The 19,097-nt window shown below is 32.4% G+C and overlaps 2 protein-coding genes across 3 annotated transcripts; one reads left to right on the top strand and one right to left on the bottom strand.

Annotated features, from left to right (window-relative positions):
• Positions 1 to 158: 158 nt before the first annotated feature.
• LOC143057148 (vacuolar ATPase assembly protein VMA22-like) lies at positions 159 to 6,362 on the bottom strand. 2 transcript variants are annotated; one of them, XM_076230388.1, is made up of 2 exons: positions 6,299 to 6,362; positions 159 to 1,413 (listed from the first exon to the last, which is right to left on the bottom strand). In XM_076230388.1, the coding sequence occupies exon 2, from the start codon at positions 1,400 to 1,402 to the stop codon at positions 782 to 784; it is 621 nt and encodes a 206-aa protein (XP_076086503.1). In that variant the 5' UTR covers positions 1,403 to 1,413; positions 6,299 to 6,362; the 3' UTR covers positions 159 to 781. The 2 variants fall into 2 exon arrangements, with proteins under 2 accessions (XP_076086503.1, XP_076086504.1); XM_076230389.1 differs by lacking the exon at positions 6,299 to 6,362 and adding an exon at positions 6,171 to 6,295.
• A 292-nt stretch (positions 6,363 to 6,654) lies between these two features.
• Positions 6,655 to 16,147, top strand: LOC143057147 (F-box only protein 42-like). Its single transcript, XM_076230387.1, has 8 exons — positions 6,655 to 6,867; positions 9,775 to 10,014; positions 10,419 to 10,522; positions 11,293 to 11,459; positions 12,095 to 12,191; positions 13,268 to 13,324; positions 13,977 to 14,093; positions 15,016 to 16,147. Exons 1-8 carry the CDS (start codon positions 6,717 to 6,719, stop codon positions 15,886 to 15,888), a joined length of 1,806 nt encoding a protein of 601 aa, XP_076086502.1. The 5' UTR covers positions 6,655 to 6,716; the 3' UTR covers positions 15,889 to 16,147.
• Positions 16,148 to 19,097: the final 2,950 nt, after the last annotated feature.

Raw genomic sequence — 19,097 nt, 5'->3', positions numbered from 1 at the left:
TAATATGTATGAGAATGCAAATTCATATTATTGTGATTTCCACCCAGTTGCATTATTTATATTGACAAAAAGGGTTAACCTGGCAATAATTTCTGAATTTACAGTACCTTTGATCAAGACTACATGTGGGTCAATTTAATAGGATTTAAATTAAAGCACAAAGTTTAAAAAACATTTAATTTCAATTATTTTGATCATCAACAATTGTCATGATTGTATACATGTACATGTCTATCAATTATCAAAATAAAATTGCACCTTTATTTAAATTACTATAATCAACAATAATATATTTATTAAATTGTCACATTGAACAGACCACCTGGAATGTAAAGTTCTTGCATGTGACTTAATTAGAAATATATTACATGCCTTACACATAGAATGCATATAGGATACTGAAACATGTCATGTTAATAATATAATGAGCAAATGATGAGTTAAAAATTCAAATTCTAGAATACATAAATCTAATCCATAGACTACTCCCTTTTCTCTAAACTATATCATGTATTTAAATATATATTCCCACTTTTAATTCATCAAATTATTTCTTTTTTTTAGGGTCCAAATTCTAATATTTAGGAACTAAACTATATTGATATATTTTCCCAGCTTTTATTTATCAATTTCTCAATATTGTCTCAATTCCAATTTTCAGAATCTATTAACTATAAAATAATTTTGATATATTTTCCCAGCTTTTATTCATTAGATTGTTTCTCTATTTTGTCCCAATTCTAATAATCAGGTACAGTATAATCTTGTCTATTTCACAACTTCATTGTGTTGTTACTAATTGTTTTTCTTTCTTTAGAGTTTTGTATTGTTCTTTGAGATGTATCACTTTGGATTTTAGATTTGACACTTTTATTACACTGTCTGTTGCTTGTTTAAAATAAGCCTGGCTTTGACGTAAACTTTGTGGTACTAAAACACCAAACCATTTAATTGGGTCTTTGTAATTTTTAGTATTATTTGAATTGTTCTGAGTTGATTGTTCTACATTTTCTGACCCAATAGTTTCCACATTATCTTTTCCTCCACTTTTACGCTGTCTCAAACCTTCAGAAACTGGATCTATTAAACTCTTATCCAGACAACTGTTTGTGTTTACTAATTCAAACATCTTGTCGACACTGTGTGAGTCATCATCATCTTTATCTGTAACCAAAACCAGTTTGGAAGCTTTCATATTATTTTCATCGTATTGTGAAACACCAACAGACTTGGCCCCCATATTGTATCTAGCCCTTGACATCATCAAGAATCCACTTTTCATTATATTTTCTAGATCTGCTTGTTCTTGGTAAAGTTGTCCAACGCATTCGAAAAACTCTACCAAAACTTCATCTAATCTTTTGTTTACAGCATCCATAGTTGACGGTTTCTTTTCACTCATATTCTTTTATCCTGTCAAAATAAAATAAAATTGATTTAAGGTATGGTATACACCTAAAACTTCAGACACTTTGATAAATATGATAATATTAAGAATGCAGACCATACATGTGATATATTGTGTATTTTTCTAACACTCAATGGATTTTTCTCAGCATATTCTTGTTTAGAATTGAACATTACAAGACATTGATTTCTTGGAAACATCCATCTTCGCTAGCCAAGGGTTACGATCCACTCCCGCTCTCTTCACCCTTGGCGGATTGAGATAATATTTCGGAGACACAAGGTAAGGATTTTTATTGGTTGCAGTAGAAACTCACTGCATCCAATCAAAAAGAGTCTATAACATGATCACGTGTAAATGTAGAAAGTGTTTGTAAACAATTGCCACATGTTTATTGTGCAACAAGTCTTTACATCACTAAACATACGACTATATTTAGTGACAACTTGAATGTTTTTAATCAACTAATAGAAGTTCCCGTGTATGTTTCATGCACAAATGCATGAATGTTGACGTATATTTTCATTTCCGGCTTTACCAAGTGGGTAGAATCTAGACGCTACCGTGTTTTTACCTCCAAATTGAAGAGTTAAAGTGCTACCATTGGTCAAGAATAATGTATTCGGAATGGGCGTGACTTTAATCTTCCGATAGATGGCGCAACACTGATATCACAAATGTTGGCTCAATCTGCCAAGGGTGAAGAGAGCGGGAGTGGATCGTAACCCTTGGCTAGCGAAGATGGGAAACATCCAGCAGTTCCACGTTCTGTTGTTTGACCTGTTTGAGAGTAGAAATACATGTAGGGTCAACCTACTCTTATTCTCCTTAATTTTATGTTTTAATCTAAAAATATCTATAGTGTATTTGCACAATTCTTCTTAATTTTTGAAGACTAATATTATAAAGTACATTAGAAGTCGAACTTAAAATTGAGAATGGAAATGGGGAATGTGCCAAAGAGACAACAACCCGACCATAGAAAAAAAACAACAGCAGAAGGTCACCAACAGGTCTTCAATGTAGCGAGAAATTCCCACACCCAGAGGCGTCCTTCAACTGGCCCCTAAACAAATATATACTAGTTCAGTGATAATGAGTGCCATACTAATTTCCAAATTGTACACAAGAAACTAAAATTAAAATAATACAAGACTAACAAAGGCCAGAGGCTCCTGACTTGGGACAGGCGCAAAAATGCGGCGGGGTTAAACATGTTTGTGAGATCTCAACCCTCCCCCTATACCTCTAGCCAATGTAGAAAAGTAAACGCACAACAATACGCACATTAAAATTCAGTTCAAGAGAAGTCCGAGTCTGATGTCAGAAGATGTAACCAAAGAAAATAAACAAAATGACAATAATACATAAATAACAACAGACTACTAGCAGTTAACTGACATGCCAGCTCCAGACTTCAATTAAACTGACTGAAAGATTATGATTTCATCATATGAACATCAGGCACAATCCTTCCTGTTAGGGGTTTAGTAACATACCATCATAACATATATGAGAAGAACATAACCCGTGTCATGTCAACAACTGGTTTTTGAATAAATTTGTTTAGTTCCGATGCAAAGACCCTATAAGTGAATCAATATTAACGCCCAAATATGCAATCTTTAATGACCTGACAACAGTATCGTAACTATATCCCTTCTTAATAAGTCTATTCAAAGGTTTTGTTAGTTTTTGAGGTGAATACTGACACCTTTGTGCTTTATAAAAAATATTTCCATAAAAAATTGGATGTGAAATACCTGAACGTATAAGAAGTCTGCATGTTGAACTATATTTAACAATGATGTCCTTATACCGATGATAAAATTTAGTAAATGTTTTGACCAGTTTGTGATATCGAAAACCCTGGTGTAATAATTTTTCAGTAATACATAAATTTCTCTCGTTAAAATCTAAAACACTGTTACATACACGAGCGAATCGTACAAGTTGTTTATTCTGATTAATCTGTTTAATCTATTTATCACTGCATGTGTCAAGCTTTATTAATTCATCTTTATATAGCACATTTCGTTACTGTTAATTATTGTTTTTCCTTAATTTGGTAATTTTATGTTTACATGTAAAAAGTTACATAGAATATTTATTTTTCTAAAGAGTTTTTGATGTTGACTTTGTTTAATATGATTAATCTGTTTATCACTGATGCATGTCAAGCTTTTTTAATTCATTCACCGACGTGTGTCAAGCTTTTTTAATTCAATCTGTATATATATATAGGCATAATAGCACATCTGCTTATCGGGGATTGCGATTAATCATGATTTTATGATTTTATTGCATAATATCAGTGTTTTTAGTACAATGTAGTGGTTGGTGTTCAACAGTGTGAAGTGGTGTTTGACTTTGAAAAGACCCACCCCCAATTAGCATGATTAACGTGAGACTTGCGCATGTTCATGCTTATTTGGGGCATTTTCCTTCCTTCTTAACAATTTTGGTCAAATCTCAAGCCTTTGTTTCATGAAAAATTGATTATCCTGTTGATCATTGTCTCTTTACAAACTAGAACTGTTAGCTGAAGAACAGCAATTTCAAATTAATAACTAAAATGATGGTTCATTGTCTGTCATTATTCTTCTTCCAGGTAAGGAATCGGATTCAAAGCTGAATGTTAATGGTTCTGCGCGATAACTTTACGCAGTGTCGGGCAATACAGAAAGTTTTCTCTAGGCAATTTACAAATTACATTTACAACGTTCGCAAAAATATACAATTAAGGTTCATCATAACAAACGGACAAATATGGCTGTATTTACATGCCAAAAATTACTCTGAGTACAGACTTACCTGTGAAGTTGGAAAAGTTTTAATGCCTGGTATCCACTAGATATAATAAAGTTACATGCATTTTGTGTTTCAGAAAGATAAAATCTCTTTTGGATTTTGATGGGCATTTTTTTTCCTTCATGCAAAAGTTGTGAAAATTAACTAAGTTGTGGAACAACTATGAGATGCTCCCTCAGGTAAAAAACCGGTTTGTATTGCAAGTTTTGATTGTCCTTAATTGACATGGACAAGAGTTATCTATAGGTGAGTTAAAGAGTTTAACTGAGTCAGTGAGTGGACAGTATCAAAGTAATTCAGGTGTTTGTTTATTTTTACACCTTCTGCAGAAAGGAAAAAAATGCCCATCAAAAACTTAGAAAGATTTTATCTTTCTTAAACACAAAATGCATTTAACTTTTATATATCTAGTGGATGCTAGGCATTAAAACTTTCCAAACAGCACAGGTAAGTCTGTACACAGAGTAGTTTTTGGGGTGAAAATACGGCCATATTGGTCCATTTGTTATGAACCTTAAACAGGTTGGGAACAAACCCTCTATATGGTGATTATACCTATATAGAGGGATAATCCTTCTATAGAGGGGTAAAATTATCCCTCTATAGAGGGGTATTTTTTTGTTTAGACTGGATTTAAATCAAAATAGGGCAGAACATGCAGAATGGCATTCTCTACTTATTATGGCAGTAACCTGGAACAGTTGATGCACCAATTAATGTACTTAATTTAATATGCACATGCCCAGTTTGATGCTTATCTGACTAAATATAAAATCTATTGTTCACCATGATTGAAAGCTGTGATGATCAGGTACAAACTACTCACTTATGCCTCACTGAACAGAATTTCTATTGTTAGATTTAACATGAAATTTAAAGGTCAACTATTCCTTTTGTTGTTGATCAAATGTTGATCAGGTGTTCAGATAGGTTTACACTAGATTGCAGTTTTGTCACTTTAGCAGAAAACTGGTTATCCCAATTTTTAGTAAAGTGCATATATTTGGGTCCTACTAAAATGCGCCCGGGAGTGCCCGGTCGAAGAAAAAGCGCCCGGGGAAAAGAAAAAGCACCCGGAGAAGAAAATATAGCGCCCAGAGAAAAGCGCCCAGGGAAAATATATAGATATTTTAATGACATGAGACAACTTTCTTAAGTTATGGACATTGATTTTTTTTTTTAGACAAGTAATTTGCAAATTCAGATAATAGACATTTGTAATAAAGCACAAAAACAAGTATGAATATTTCAATTTTAACAATAATATATGAATACTATTTAGAAAACCGACTGATAATAATGGATCACAGTTAATGCGGAAGATTTATAACATGTAAGACATCAACAGACATGTTTTTCAAAAACGATATCAAAATGAAAAATGTATAAGACAACTCAAATTTCACAGATAAATATTAATTTAATCAAAATTAAAAGAGGTACACATAATAAATCAGCAAAAAAGCAATGTCTTTCATGATTCTTCTATATACTCTTATTTATATTTATTTACTTACATTTTGTACTTATATACAATTTTGAAATCTAAAATGTAAAAGTACATCAACACTTTAGATGTAGCATCGTACATATCCCCATTTATATTAAGGACAAAACAAGCAATGATTAGTTATTTTTTAAGGAAAACAAATATTGTTATTAAATATTATTATTTTCTTCACCCGGGCGCTAATTTTCTTCTCCGGGCGCTAATTTTCCTTCTCCGAGGGCTTTTTCTTTTCTCCGGGCGCTTTTTAGTAGGACCGATATATTTTGATGCATATAATGCTAGAGATTATAGCCAATATAACTAGATAATGCCATTCTGCCCTAATTTGCTTTAAATCCAGTGCAAACAAAATATGGATAGTCTACCTTCCTATGGATAGAAACAAGTGCCTGTGGGTTTGTTCCCAACCTGTTAAAATTATTTACAACTGGTTTTTCTTACTGCCTTTCAGAGCATGCCTTTAGGTACTTTTATCATGACAATCTACCCTACCAACTGTATTTTCATTTTGGAATAAGAATTGGATTAATCAAAGCTATGGGTGATACAGTTATAAGACCTACACCTACATCAAGATAATTTTTGCACAGGTCGAAATAGGATTTAAGTCATTTTGTGTAAACTCGCGAGAAGATCGAAGGAAAATCACGCGGGAACAAATTAAATATCATATTTCCGGTGATAAATATATTTTTGTTTTGTTTTATGTTTGTTCTTCTAAATCATGTTTTGCAGTTTGACTAAACTGAATGCTTTGTTATGAAATATATTTTTTTAATGTTTATTGAGTATCTCCCATCAATAGTTGACCCTCAATATTCAAATAACAAATCGCACTTTTAGAGTCGGTTCTTCTTTTGTCAGGGTTTTGTTAAGTCCGAAATTTCTTTTTTTTTTCATTCGGAGCTTTTCATTACTTTTCATGCATCTTATGTTACAAGGTTTGGCATTTGTACAGCTAGCCAAATTCCTTACATATGTTTGGAAATGGAAATGGATTTCGACACTTGTTCATCTAATGTGAATATTGATGATCTGCCTGAAGAAATATTAGAGTTTATTTTATCCAAGGTTTCACCATATCGTGATGTCAAGTCATGCATGCTTGTCTGTCGTCGTTGGTACCGGTTAGCTGCAGGTAAAAATAACATGAATAAAACTAAAAGATTATTTCCTTAATTTATAAAACCTGACTTCGATACATAATTTCATGCTTGCATCACATCTGAAGATTGACCAATCAGATAATTAGATTGTGTTTATCTATTAGAATATTGGAGTTGAAGCGGTGGCAAATCCTCGGGTTTTACCATATATAGGTACACAAACTTAAAACTCAATTTATTTTTTGTTGAATCATTAAAATAAAATTTGAGATCGTTTTTTCAAATCTCCTTATCATACTAGACATGTGTTTTAAAAATCTTTGTGATATCTTTTACCGTTTGGTTTTAAATTGGAATTAAAAATTGTATTTTCCCATAGAGTTTGAGGTAAAATCCCGAGAATTTCACCTCCTAGAAATTTCAAGTGCCAGGATGTTCGAAAATATGTATTGCGATTTTCCTCATCCTTAATGAAAGCCTTTTTAATATGAGGCAGGCATTACCTGTGAATGGGGACGAAGTCTGTATTGTTTATTTTTTAATTCAAACATGTTGATAAAAGTGTGACGGGATTGCTTCCCTTAGAACATTTGGTAGATACTTAGTCAGCCGTAAGTGGTTGAGCTAAGGAAGTACTTCTTTAGCTCAGTCGGTTAGCGCGCTGCCTTGTAACACAGAGGTACCGGGTTCGAGTCCCGGTGGAGACAAGCAATTTTGTAATGAAATTCGTGCTCTCCGGTTGCAAAAGAAACGGAAATACTGTAACGTTTCCGATATTGGTTCTGCTGTCTGTTTAGTTGTGACGTTATTTAAGTTATGACGTCATATTCAATGTAAACAAAGAAACGCTGTTATCCAGGTAAAGTTTTTTCCATATCAAACAATTATTAAAAATGAATGGGTGTTGAATTCCTTCCTATATTTGTTGATATGTTAATAAATATACATTTTATTCAAAGTCTCATGCAAACAAGACCGGAAAAGGAAGAAGACCGGAAATGGAAGTATATCTGACAAAAAAGTTAACGATTTTGAGTTCATTAGTAGAACATGTAGAATGAAAAATTTGGGAAATTTTCCGGATTTTTTTTTTTTTTATTGATTTTTCTACCGTAATTGGGGACTTCAACCCATATAATTCTGAAACTGTTATTTTTCAGACTTATATTTACATGGGTATTATAATGAATAGATCCCGAGATGCAATAACCCTGAACCTTCATCCAGACAGCTTCTAATCTCTATACACCTTATCGCTATTTGAAAATCTGTCAGATATTTTGTATTATGACATCTAAATTTTAAGAGAAATTCAGCATTTCAGTGATGTCCACAACTAATCTTCCCTGAGGCCCTCACATACAAATTACAATACAATCAAAACAGATATTTACACATAGTTAATTTACACTCTTGTAGTTCAATGTATTGTTATTAACATAAGATATAATGCTGTTTAAGATGTATACATGTAGTCAAAAAATTAAATGAAAATAAAAAATTAAAAAATATACAAATACATTGTAGCAAACATTTCTTATCAGGGTTCTGTTAGGTACTTCTTGATACTTTGCTTAAAAGTAAAAGTGTTTTGAGCTTTACGCATTGTGTGTGGTAGTCCATTCCATAAAACTGATCCAGAATAAGCAAAGGATTTCTTAAATAGTTCAGCTTTTGGCTAAAGAACTATCAGATTACCTTGAGTGACACCTCTTAAGGAGTAAGGATTATTATCTGATTCCAGTTTAAACTTTTGAACTAGGTACATCATGTACATTGGTGCTTCCATACGCATACATTTATATAGACATGATAGAAGTAAATATTTGTGGTATTTTATTCTATTGTCAACTGTCATCCACCCAAGTTTTTTAAATAAGGGGGCTGAGGGGGATAAAGGATCTGCATCTAGAATTAATCTTGCTGCCCTTTTTTGGAGTTTTAAAATTCTTGTTATCCCTTCATTTTTACATTCACCCCAAATAATACAGCAGTAGTCAATTAAGGGAAGAATATACCCATTGTAATATAGGGTTATTGCATGAATATTGGGGAATATTGTCCCGAGTAGAATTTTATATTGCACGAGCTTGCGAGTGCAATATATATTCTACGAGGGACAATATTCCCCAATATTCATGCAATAACCCTTTTATTGTATAGCAATATAATATTTGAAAGTAAAAAATGGTTTAAACTAAGATTTCGTCGTTGATGACGTCATGAATTTTGAAGATTTATTGCACTAGTGCAATAATAGAATTTATTGCACGCTAACTTTTGGTTACTTTCTGTTGGAAATATTATATTGCTATACAATAATATGTTTTCCTTGCATTTATATCTAAAAATTTCTTTGTTTTAGAAAGAAGGTATATTCTGGATGATATATTAGCACAAACTTGGTCAATTTGATTTTTCCAGTTAAGTGTGTTGTCAATTTTAACACCTAATAATTTTTCACATGAAGAATTTTGTAATACTTTTTGAATTTATTATCAAGTTTGGTTGACAGGTCTGAAATAGGGATAAGGTGTATAGAAGATAATAAAATAAAGTGAAGGGCGACAATATAATGTTTCTTCATATTGATTTTGAATTCATTGGAATCTTTGTTGTCATTTTAACAATCATGACAATCCTTAAGAAAGTTTTTTTGAGCTACAACATGTACAATGTAGATCACATTCCATTTAACTGTATAATCAGTGTTTTGATGTGCCAGGTATTGCCATAAATTATTAAATAGATTAAAATAACAAAAATGATGATTTATCAATCATGTCAATATTGAAATAAAGGAGATGTGGTATGATTGCCAATGAGACAGTTATCCACCAAAGTTCAAATGAATTAGATGTAAGCAATTATAGGGTTTCCCCATTTCCATTCTCAATTTTACTAACCATATTGTCAACAATAATCTTTTTATATCAAAGGTGTGACAAGACAACTAAGACAGACCTTTCAAAACTGTGTATATGAGAGTAAAGTGAAATGGACAAAAATTGCACCAGAGATCGATATCATACGGGTAACAGAAAGATACTCCCATTGTGCTTGTTATTATGACAAGTCATTGTATGTATTTGGTGGATGTACATCAATGAACACGACCTTTAATGACCTCTGGAGGTTTGACCTGGCAAGGAGAGAATGGATTAGGCCATTAGCAATGGGTAATTTTATGTAGAAGTTTGGATTTTACAAGCTGTTTTGGCCTATGGGGTCGTGTAGCAGTGTCACATGGTTACATTGATTATGGGGAAATTAGAATAGTATGTTTTATTTTCTCAATGCTATAAAGTCAAAGTATGTTTTTTTTGTTAATGTTGTTTTATTTGATATTGAAAATAAGTTTAAATGAAAAAATTATGATTGAACTACAAATGAGCAACTAACAGTAATTATTAATATAATGTTGAACTGCAAGGATTAATAAAAAGGGGCCTACACTATTGACTTTATTTTTCCAACTATAAATATAACATTTATCATTGAAGATTTACTACATTTTTAGCCAAGGAGTAAAGAGAACATCTTTAATCATTTGTTAATCATATAATAAATGTTTTTGTTGCAGGAACCTATCCATCACCTAAAGCCTGTTCCAGTATGGTGGTATATAAGGACAGCTTGGTATTATTTGGTGGATGGAGTCATCCTACTCCTTATCCCTTACACCAGGTGGGTTATAACGAATTCGAAAAAAATCAGGAAATACAAAAAAGCATACTTTGTTGTATGTAAGCTATTTATAAAGCTACAGATTGGTGTGCAAATTTAAAACTATTCATATGAAAATAATCTATTGTTGGTAATTCTTTCTTTATTAGAATGTATTAATGGTCGGCCAGTCTTGACTTGTAGTATGAATATTTGTCTTATAGCATGTTCAGATTTTTTTTTTATGTTGGTTCAAAAATAAAATTTGCATGTGCTTGATGTATATGTTTAGACTGAGGCAATGACACAACTCTCCACAAAGCATGACTAGATACCATTTGACACAGAAATTAACAACTAAAATGTATATATGTCTCAGTCAGGCCTTCAACAATGAGGAAAACCAATGTACTATGGATTCATTATTATTTGTTGGATACTAGTTTTTGTGGATTTTGTGGGTACAGGTGAACCAAGAAATTAGATGTTCAATGAATGACAAATTTCCTATAGGCATGTATGTAGACTTCAGCAAAACCACAAAATTAAGTATCCACAAACGTGCATGTTTTCCTTGATCCACAAAAATTGACACCCACAAAAATAATTGAATCCATAGTATCTGGTTTGAAAGGTCATTTTCAATAGCAAGTATTTGAGTAGACATGACAGTAAATGTGTAAATTTCAGGCTTCAGTGTTGGTTTATTTGTATTAAATCAAATACCAATTGTTTTGTCATCAAATGAAAATTTAAAAAAGATTTAGATTTTGATGTTTCACCTTTTCCAGGCTGCAGGATTTTTCTATGAATTACATATGTACAAACCAGAGGTCAACAGATGGTACCTAGTGACCAGTATTTCTAGAGAACATCCACCACCTACAGCAGGCCATTCAGCTTCTATTGTCAAAGATACTATGCTTCTGTTTGGAGGCTCTAGTGTGCCTGGAATAGGGTAAGTTTATCTCAATCCCATCTCCTACAGCAGGCCATTCAGCTTCTATTGTCCAAGACACTATGCTTCTATTAGGAGGGTCCAGTGTTCCTGGTATCGGGTTGGTAATTCTCGATTCAGCAGGCAACATGTGCTGTGAAAGACACTATATGCTCCTGTTTGGAGAATATCATGTGTTCCTTGTGTAATCTATAGCAGGCCATTAAGCTTTAATTGAAAAGGACACTATATATATTAGGTATTATGCTTCTGTTTGAAGGTCCACTGTTTCTTGTATCGTCATCAGTTAATCCCTTATCCTCTATGTTAAAAGAAACCATGGTTCTGGTTGTACATGTTGTAAGGATTATATTGGGAAACACATTATTATGTCATTATAAACACAAGTAAATGACTGAATTTAGAAGAAAAATAATGAGAAGATGATCTTATATAATATTTTTTTTAGAAATGCATTCATCTTACTATTTCTGGCTTTACATGTAATAAAAAAACAGAATGTGCTGTGCACTCCTTATTGACTCCTATTACACAACCTTGATCTTAAAGATTTTTATCCAGTTGCCAAAAAAAACCCAATAAAGCCTTAGAGACAATTTCATGTAAGTTTTAATCATATTAACTATTTATTTCAGAACAAATGACTTGTGGCGATTTGATTTTATAGATTTAACATGGAAGAAAATAGTAACAGAAAATAAGAGACCAAGTCCCAGATTTGGTCAGACACAGGTATGTACAGTTTACTCACTGTCATCTGCATCAGATAAAAACTTTAAAAAATAAAGAATGGAAAATATCTCACAGTGTCAGTGAAATATGTTCCTCTGGCAAAAAATTTATAACATCATCTGTAACATTTAAAAGCCGTATGATATTTCATCTGGATAGAATTTTGCTTCACATACACACCTCATGGATGATGATTAATGTTGATTGGTTTAAAATATCCTTTACTATTTAAGTGACAGTCATGACAGTCATGGTTGTGAAAACTTGGAACTAAGTACATATATACACAAACATATTTGTCACTATTAATTAATTATTTTGAATTTAGCTTAATTTTACTTTTCATTATTTTGTTTGAAATCTGTGATAAAAGAATTACGTTTTATGATTTGAAAGTGACTTATAGACCCAATGGGTCGGGTGTATTTTATTGTGTATGTAATATATTGTACTTTACTGAAATGTGATTACACATGTCACTATAATAAAAAAAAAATACTTACTTTCTAACTTATTTGTTGTGATGTAAACTTTCAAAAGTATAAGCAAAATAAATGTTTTGATCCAGAGAGGAGGATGGGTGCATTGGACATATTCTATATACAATTTAGAAGATTTTGTATTATTGCCAATGAGACAACTTCCCACAAGAGACCAAATAATGTTAAAGTTAGCAATTATAGGTGTGTCAACAATGAGCTTAACCTATATACAAAGCAAGACATAAGAGGCCTCGAAAAGACATATGTTAAACAATTGTAAAGAGAAAATTAATGCCCTAGTTTGTAATTGTAAAGAGACAATTAATGCCCTAGTTTGTAATTGTAAAGAGAAAATTAATGCCCTAGTTTGTAATTGCCTTAGTGCTGTTCATTGGTTATGTGTTATATGTTAACTTTCAGCAGTTCTATAGTTATTTATTTTATAAGTTTTGGTTGAATCAGGACAGGAGATAGTATAACTCAATGATCAGAATGAATATCATTTTGATGTAGTCAATCAAATTCATGCTCTGTAGGATCTAAGTTTTTGTTCTATTTTAGAAATTGATTCTGTAATGATTGATTTGATTTTAGGTGACAGTAGATGACCAGCATATACTAGTGATAGGTGGTTGTGGAGGTCCTAATCAGGTAAAATAATGTACTCAATATAGATTGGTGTAATTGAAAATGGCACTTCTTGTTTGTGAAACAGATGCACTTCTCTGGATTTAACTTCACCAGAAAGTTTTACTCCTTAACTTTGAAAGCTTGGGATGTATAAAAAAAATATAAACACTAGGAGCTATATAACCAAAAGGGCCATAAAAAGAAAAGCAAATTTCATAAAATGATCAAGTTTGTAAAAGTATATATATGTTTGTAGTATAGTTATTTTCACTTCTGTACTTACCCAAGTATTGACTTGTATTTGATCAGCTATCAAAACAAGGCTACATGATTACTGTGGAACTACATCATTTGTACATACTCTAAGGGTGATGTGAATCAGAAAGGGGCACTAATAGAATTCCAAAGCTATGTTTTAGTATACATACATTCAATTTGTCATGTTTCTCCTAATACAATATAATAAAATCATTTGACTTCTAAACACCTTTAACAAGTTTTCCTCATTCCAAACTCAGATTGAAATAAAAAACCAACTTTCTTTCATAAGAAAATAAGGCAAACACAGATGCAAATGTCCTGTTTAAGAAATAGAAGAATTGATTGAAATTTTATAAATACGAATAAAAGAAGATGTGATCAAGTTGTAGACCTCTTTATTTTCTTATTTCAGATATTTAATGACATGTGGTTGTTAAGCATGGACAAGGATCCCTGGGAATGGACAGAGGTCAAGGTCAATAACACAGACTGTGCTGCACCTCAGCTGTGGTGTCATCCAGCTTGCAAGGTAAATATAAAAATGTTTTTTATACCACATGAAGGTTTTATTTAAAGCTACCTGGTATTACTATGCCTCATGTTGTATTACTGTTGTTTGTCTCTTCCTGTATATAAAATAAAAAGTTGTGGTATGATTGCAAATTAAACTATCCACCAGACCTCAAATTATGTACATGTTTACAACTATAGTCACTGTACAGCCTTCAATAATGAGCAAGTCCCATATTTCACAGCAATTCATAAAAAGCTTTGTTATAGACTGTTGGCAAACAAATTGAATTCATATGCATATTCTTGAGACATTGAGTCAGACCTTTTAGTGGTTTTGTACCTTTAATACTCTTGAGACATTGAGTCAGACCTTTTAGTGGTTTTGTACCTTTAATACTCTTGAGACATTGAGTCAGACCTTTTAGTGGTTTTGTACCTTTAATACTCTTGAGACATTGAGTCAGACCTTTTAGTGGTTTTGTACCTTTAATACTCTTGAGACATTGAGTCAGACCTTTTAGTGGTTTTGTACCTTTAATACTCTTGAGACATTGAGTCAGACCTTTTAGTGGTTTTGTACCTTTAATATTCTTGAGACATTGAGTCTGACCTTTTAGTGGTTTTGTACCTTTAATACTCTTGAGACATTGAGTCAGACCTTTTAGTGGTTTTGTACCTTTAATACTCTTGAGACATTGAGTCAGAGCTTTTAGTGGTTTTGTACCTTTAATATTTGCCATGCACCAGGAACAATTTGTATCCATAAGTCATTCACATAATACTAATGGGTCTAGCAAGGGTATCAATTTGCTTGACACAGAAATTATGCAAAGCATTATGTAAATTGTTTTGTATATCCACAAAATAATAAACATGCCTTAATTTATTATGCAAATTAACATTAAAAAGTATTACATTTCAAGCTTTATTTTTTCTAGATTGGTAACATGATAACAGTTTTAAGTAAACCAACAAAATCAGTATCAAAACCTACATCACAACCCAGTCCAAACTTACGTCCAGTGGAAAATATACAACAAAATAGAGTGTGGGTGCCACCAGTGGAAAGAGAAATGCCACCGTCAGATAGAGGTGGTGAAGAAGCTGGACCCTCACACAGGATGCCAGGCCCTTCTCATTACGGGGACCAGAGGTATAACAGTTCAAGCACAGAAAGTGATGAGGAAAGTGTACCTCAATTTAAACGACCTTCAGTTGTAGAAAATGACTCATCTAGGCAACCTTCCCAACCAGGTCGTTCAAGGTTACAGCCATCTGAGCCAGATTCTAAATTAGGTGCAGTCTTAAATTATGTTGAACAACAAAAAAAGTTACAGTTAAGTGCAATGGAATCAACCTCAAGTGTTCGGACTGGTTCTCCTTCAGTACGTCCAAATGCTAATAGCAATAGACAAAAACAACTGGAAGCTCTACGAAAAATGGAAGAAAAATTGCGTGAAAACATGGCACAGCAAACAAAGCAAAAACATACCGGACCAAGTAGAAATAATGAGGCTCAGAATGCAACGTCTTCACGGCGTAGAGATCCACATTCACAAATGCATTTACATGTACTTGACATTGCAGAGGTTGTACAAGGTCATGTGACTTGGCGACCTATAGATGAAAGCTTTTCAATAGATGCTCCAGATGAAACAATATTTTATTCTTTATCTGAGGGTCGTGGTGAACTTATTATGTTTGGTGGTATTCAACGTGATATACAGTCAATGCAAAGAGGGGTAGACTTGAAATCTCACCTAGTCAGTAATATTCTTTACATCTTGTCGCCGCTGAAAACATCCATTTGATGTTATTGTCGTTTGTTAGCTTTTAGTCATAATAGATAATTATGAACTTAAGGAAATGTGCACATTTTTGTTTTTAATTTTAGGATGCTAAAATTTTAGTAAAATTTTTATGACATATAAAATTTATCATGTTTATACAGGCATTCATATTTATCCATTATTCATGTTATTGGATGACCATGCATTTAGCACAGAAAAAAAACACAATTTGTATTTTGCTAATCAAATGATGAAAACAAATAAAATCAAACTTACAGTTTTCACTTGTTTCTGGAATAATTTTAATCAGATGCTCTAGATGAACAATTTGAGAAGCAATATATATATATTATAACATCTAATAACATTTTTTTTTAATTTTGAAACAACTAAAAATCTAAAAATATGTAACATACAAATGTACATCTCAATTTCTTAACATGTTAAATATTAAAAGTAATTTTCCACTTAATTCTAAAGTTCTTCTATAAAGTTAAATGTATCAATTTTGTAATTTATTTATTGTGTGGCCTGACAGTCCAGCACTACATGGTAATCACTTAATCCATCTTGAGTCAGTGTCCATGTCACACATTATGTTAATCCACAACTCATTGAAAAAACAACTTCAAGCCAACATGCATAGATTCTGCAACAAAATGTATGCAACTGAATTTTTTGGGTTTCAGTTTCAAAACATTGATTTGTTTGTATACAATTTGTTTTAAAAATGGGATGAACTATTAACACATATCATTGTAAAACATAACATTGCTAGTACATGCATTTATACTAGCTTATAAATTATTTCTTCAATGTTTTCTATCATGAATAATATCATTAGCCTGATATTCAAACTTTGTGTGCAGATGTTTACAAGTGTGATTGAAAAGATATTTAGGATATATGTCAATGAAACAACAACTCTAATGATAAAAATCGCCAAAACAATCAGAAGTTACTGACAATCGACAGGTGTGTATTCAATATATTAAGCTGGACAATATAAAAAAGAGGATATGCTGTTTAATTGCCAATGATACAATTATCCACTTAAGTTCAAATGAAGTAGATGAAAGCAGTACTTTCAACTATATGGACTTCAATGAGAAAATTCCATACCGTATAGTTGGCTCAGACATAAAAAACATAACATTTCAATTGAGAAAACTTATTGCCTAATTTATAATGAAACAATTTAAGAAAAACAAATATTACAGACATGAGACAAACACTGCACTGCAGGTTCCTGACTTGAGACAGGCACATATAGAATGTGGCAGTGTTAAACATGCTTGAAGGTGGAAACCCCCTCCTAACCTTGGACAGTGCTGTAACAGTTCAACCTAACAACAAACCTTAACAATCAGTTGAAAAGGGCTTAACTTGTCTGATCTTCACAAAGCAGAAAATCATAGAATTGACTTAGCAGTGTATTTATACATCCCTAAAATCGAAAAAAAGTCACTCTCCCAGACAGCTAGTTCAAACCAAATAATAATTATTAAAAAAATCATGTATAACTTAAGATAAAAATGTTATGCTTTCACTTAAAAAAAAAATATCCCAAAAATTAATTGACTGACGTCAAAGTCATCTTTAATAAAACATGACACATTACCTCATCTTGGGATGGGGCACTTGCTTTCCTTGTATCAAAAGCAACATTCAAAGGAAACGACACGACCTAAACAAAAATGTCAAAAAAATCACCTGAACATGAATTCCAAGATACCAAGCCATTCAAATATAAATGACCTGTTTTGATGGATAAAACAAAAAAAGGGTGATATGTTCCAAATATCAAAAATTAATTATTTGAACTTGAGAACAAATGCCAAGGTCAGTAGCCATCTATAATGACATGTGGCTCATCTATCAAATGTGCCTACAATTCAAAAATCTAAAGCATTTGTAAGAAGATAAAAAAGGTATGAGTTTTTACAAACACTTGGTCAATGCCACTGCTGGTGGACATTTTCGAACCTTAGGGTTTCACCAGCACATGCCAGTAGTTAGCACTTTTTTCTACCACTAAATTAATATGAATATTGATTTAGCCTTTTGATTTAAGGGTTACTGCTAACAATGAAGTTATTAAACGAAGAGTTCCTAGTGATGAAGTTTAATTTATCTCTTCGGACATTCTAGATTTAGTTAACCATTATGGAATGTCTATTTCCCTATAGGAACAATTGAACCACTGAATATAGAGGAACATTCAAATGCTAGGTTGAACCAAGTTGGCGTGACAATAAATAACTTGACAAATGGTCATGATTTGTTTCTGTTATTTTCCATGTATGATATAAATTCCAATGGTTTGTTGGGTTGCTGCTCACAAGTATGTTATCAAACCAAGAGTCCCAAGTGGTGAAGTTGAAACCATCTCGTCGTCAGTTTTACGGAAGCCAATAACAAGTTGGTTGACAGTTATGGAATATCCGTTTCACAGATGAAAACGGATAAGCTCATAATGTCGTAAATACAAACCCGTCCCTTTTTCCTAAATTTGATTTATTACCAGGTTTGTACTAAGATGAGCAACACGACGGATTCCACTTGGAGCAGGATTTGCTTACCCTTCCTGAGCACCCGAGATCACCCTCCTCCCGCAGTCTTTATTTTATGTTGTGTTTTGAGTAGTATTGTTCATCTTTTTTTTTTCTTTTTTAGCCATGGTCAATTTATTTACGTCTTTTTGCTTGAGTTTGAATGTCCCTCTGGTATCTTTTGCCTCCTTTTGTTATTTTCTGAGCAACATATGCATTTCAACATCAAGATTAATTGTGTAAGAGATACAGTTGTTTTAGTTGTTTTGGATGTTTAGATAAAAATATGCACTTAGTATACATAGAATCAGTGTCACAATACTATCTGATCATCTTTACGATATTTTCTTATTATCACTGTGTCGATGCCACTGCTGGTGTAGATTTTTTCTTCGAGGGAATCATTACCCCAATAGTCAGGACTTCTGTGTTGACATACATTGTCATTTTATGGTACTAACATTGGTAAATTAACTGTTTAAAAAAACTTTGAATTTTTTCGAAAACTAAGAATTTTCTATCCGAAGAATAAATAGCTTAAAATGTATTTCGCAAAACTTTTCGCAATTATGGGTTCTCTATGCTCTTTAGCCCTGTACTTTATCTTGTAATTTATTTTTTGGATTCACACATCACTGATTGGTCGTTTAATTTGAAGACGAAGCTAGCGTCTGGTGA

This window comes from Mytilus galloprovincialis, chromosome 13 (assembly GCF_965363235.1).
Source record: "Mytilus galloprovincialis chromosome 13, xbMytGall1.hap1.1, whole genome shotgun sequence".
Taxonomy (NCBI): domain Eukaryota; kingdom Metazoa; phylum Mollusca; class Bivalvia; order Mytilida; family Mytilidae; genus Mytilus; species Mytilus galloprovincialis.
This window is presented reverse-complemented; position numbering and strand designations above follow the sequence as displayed.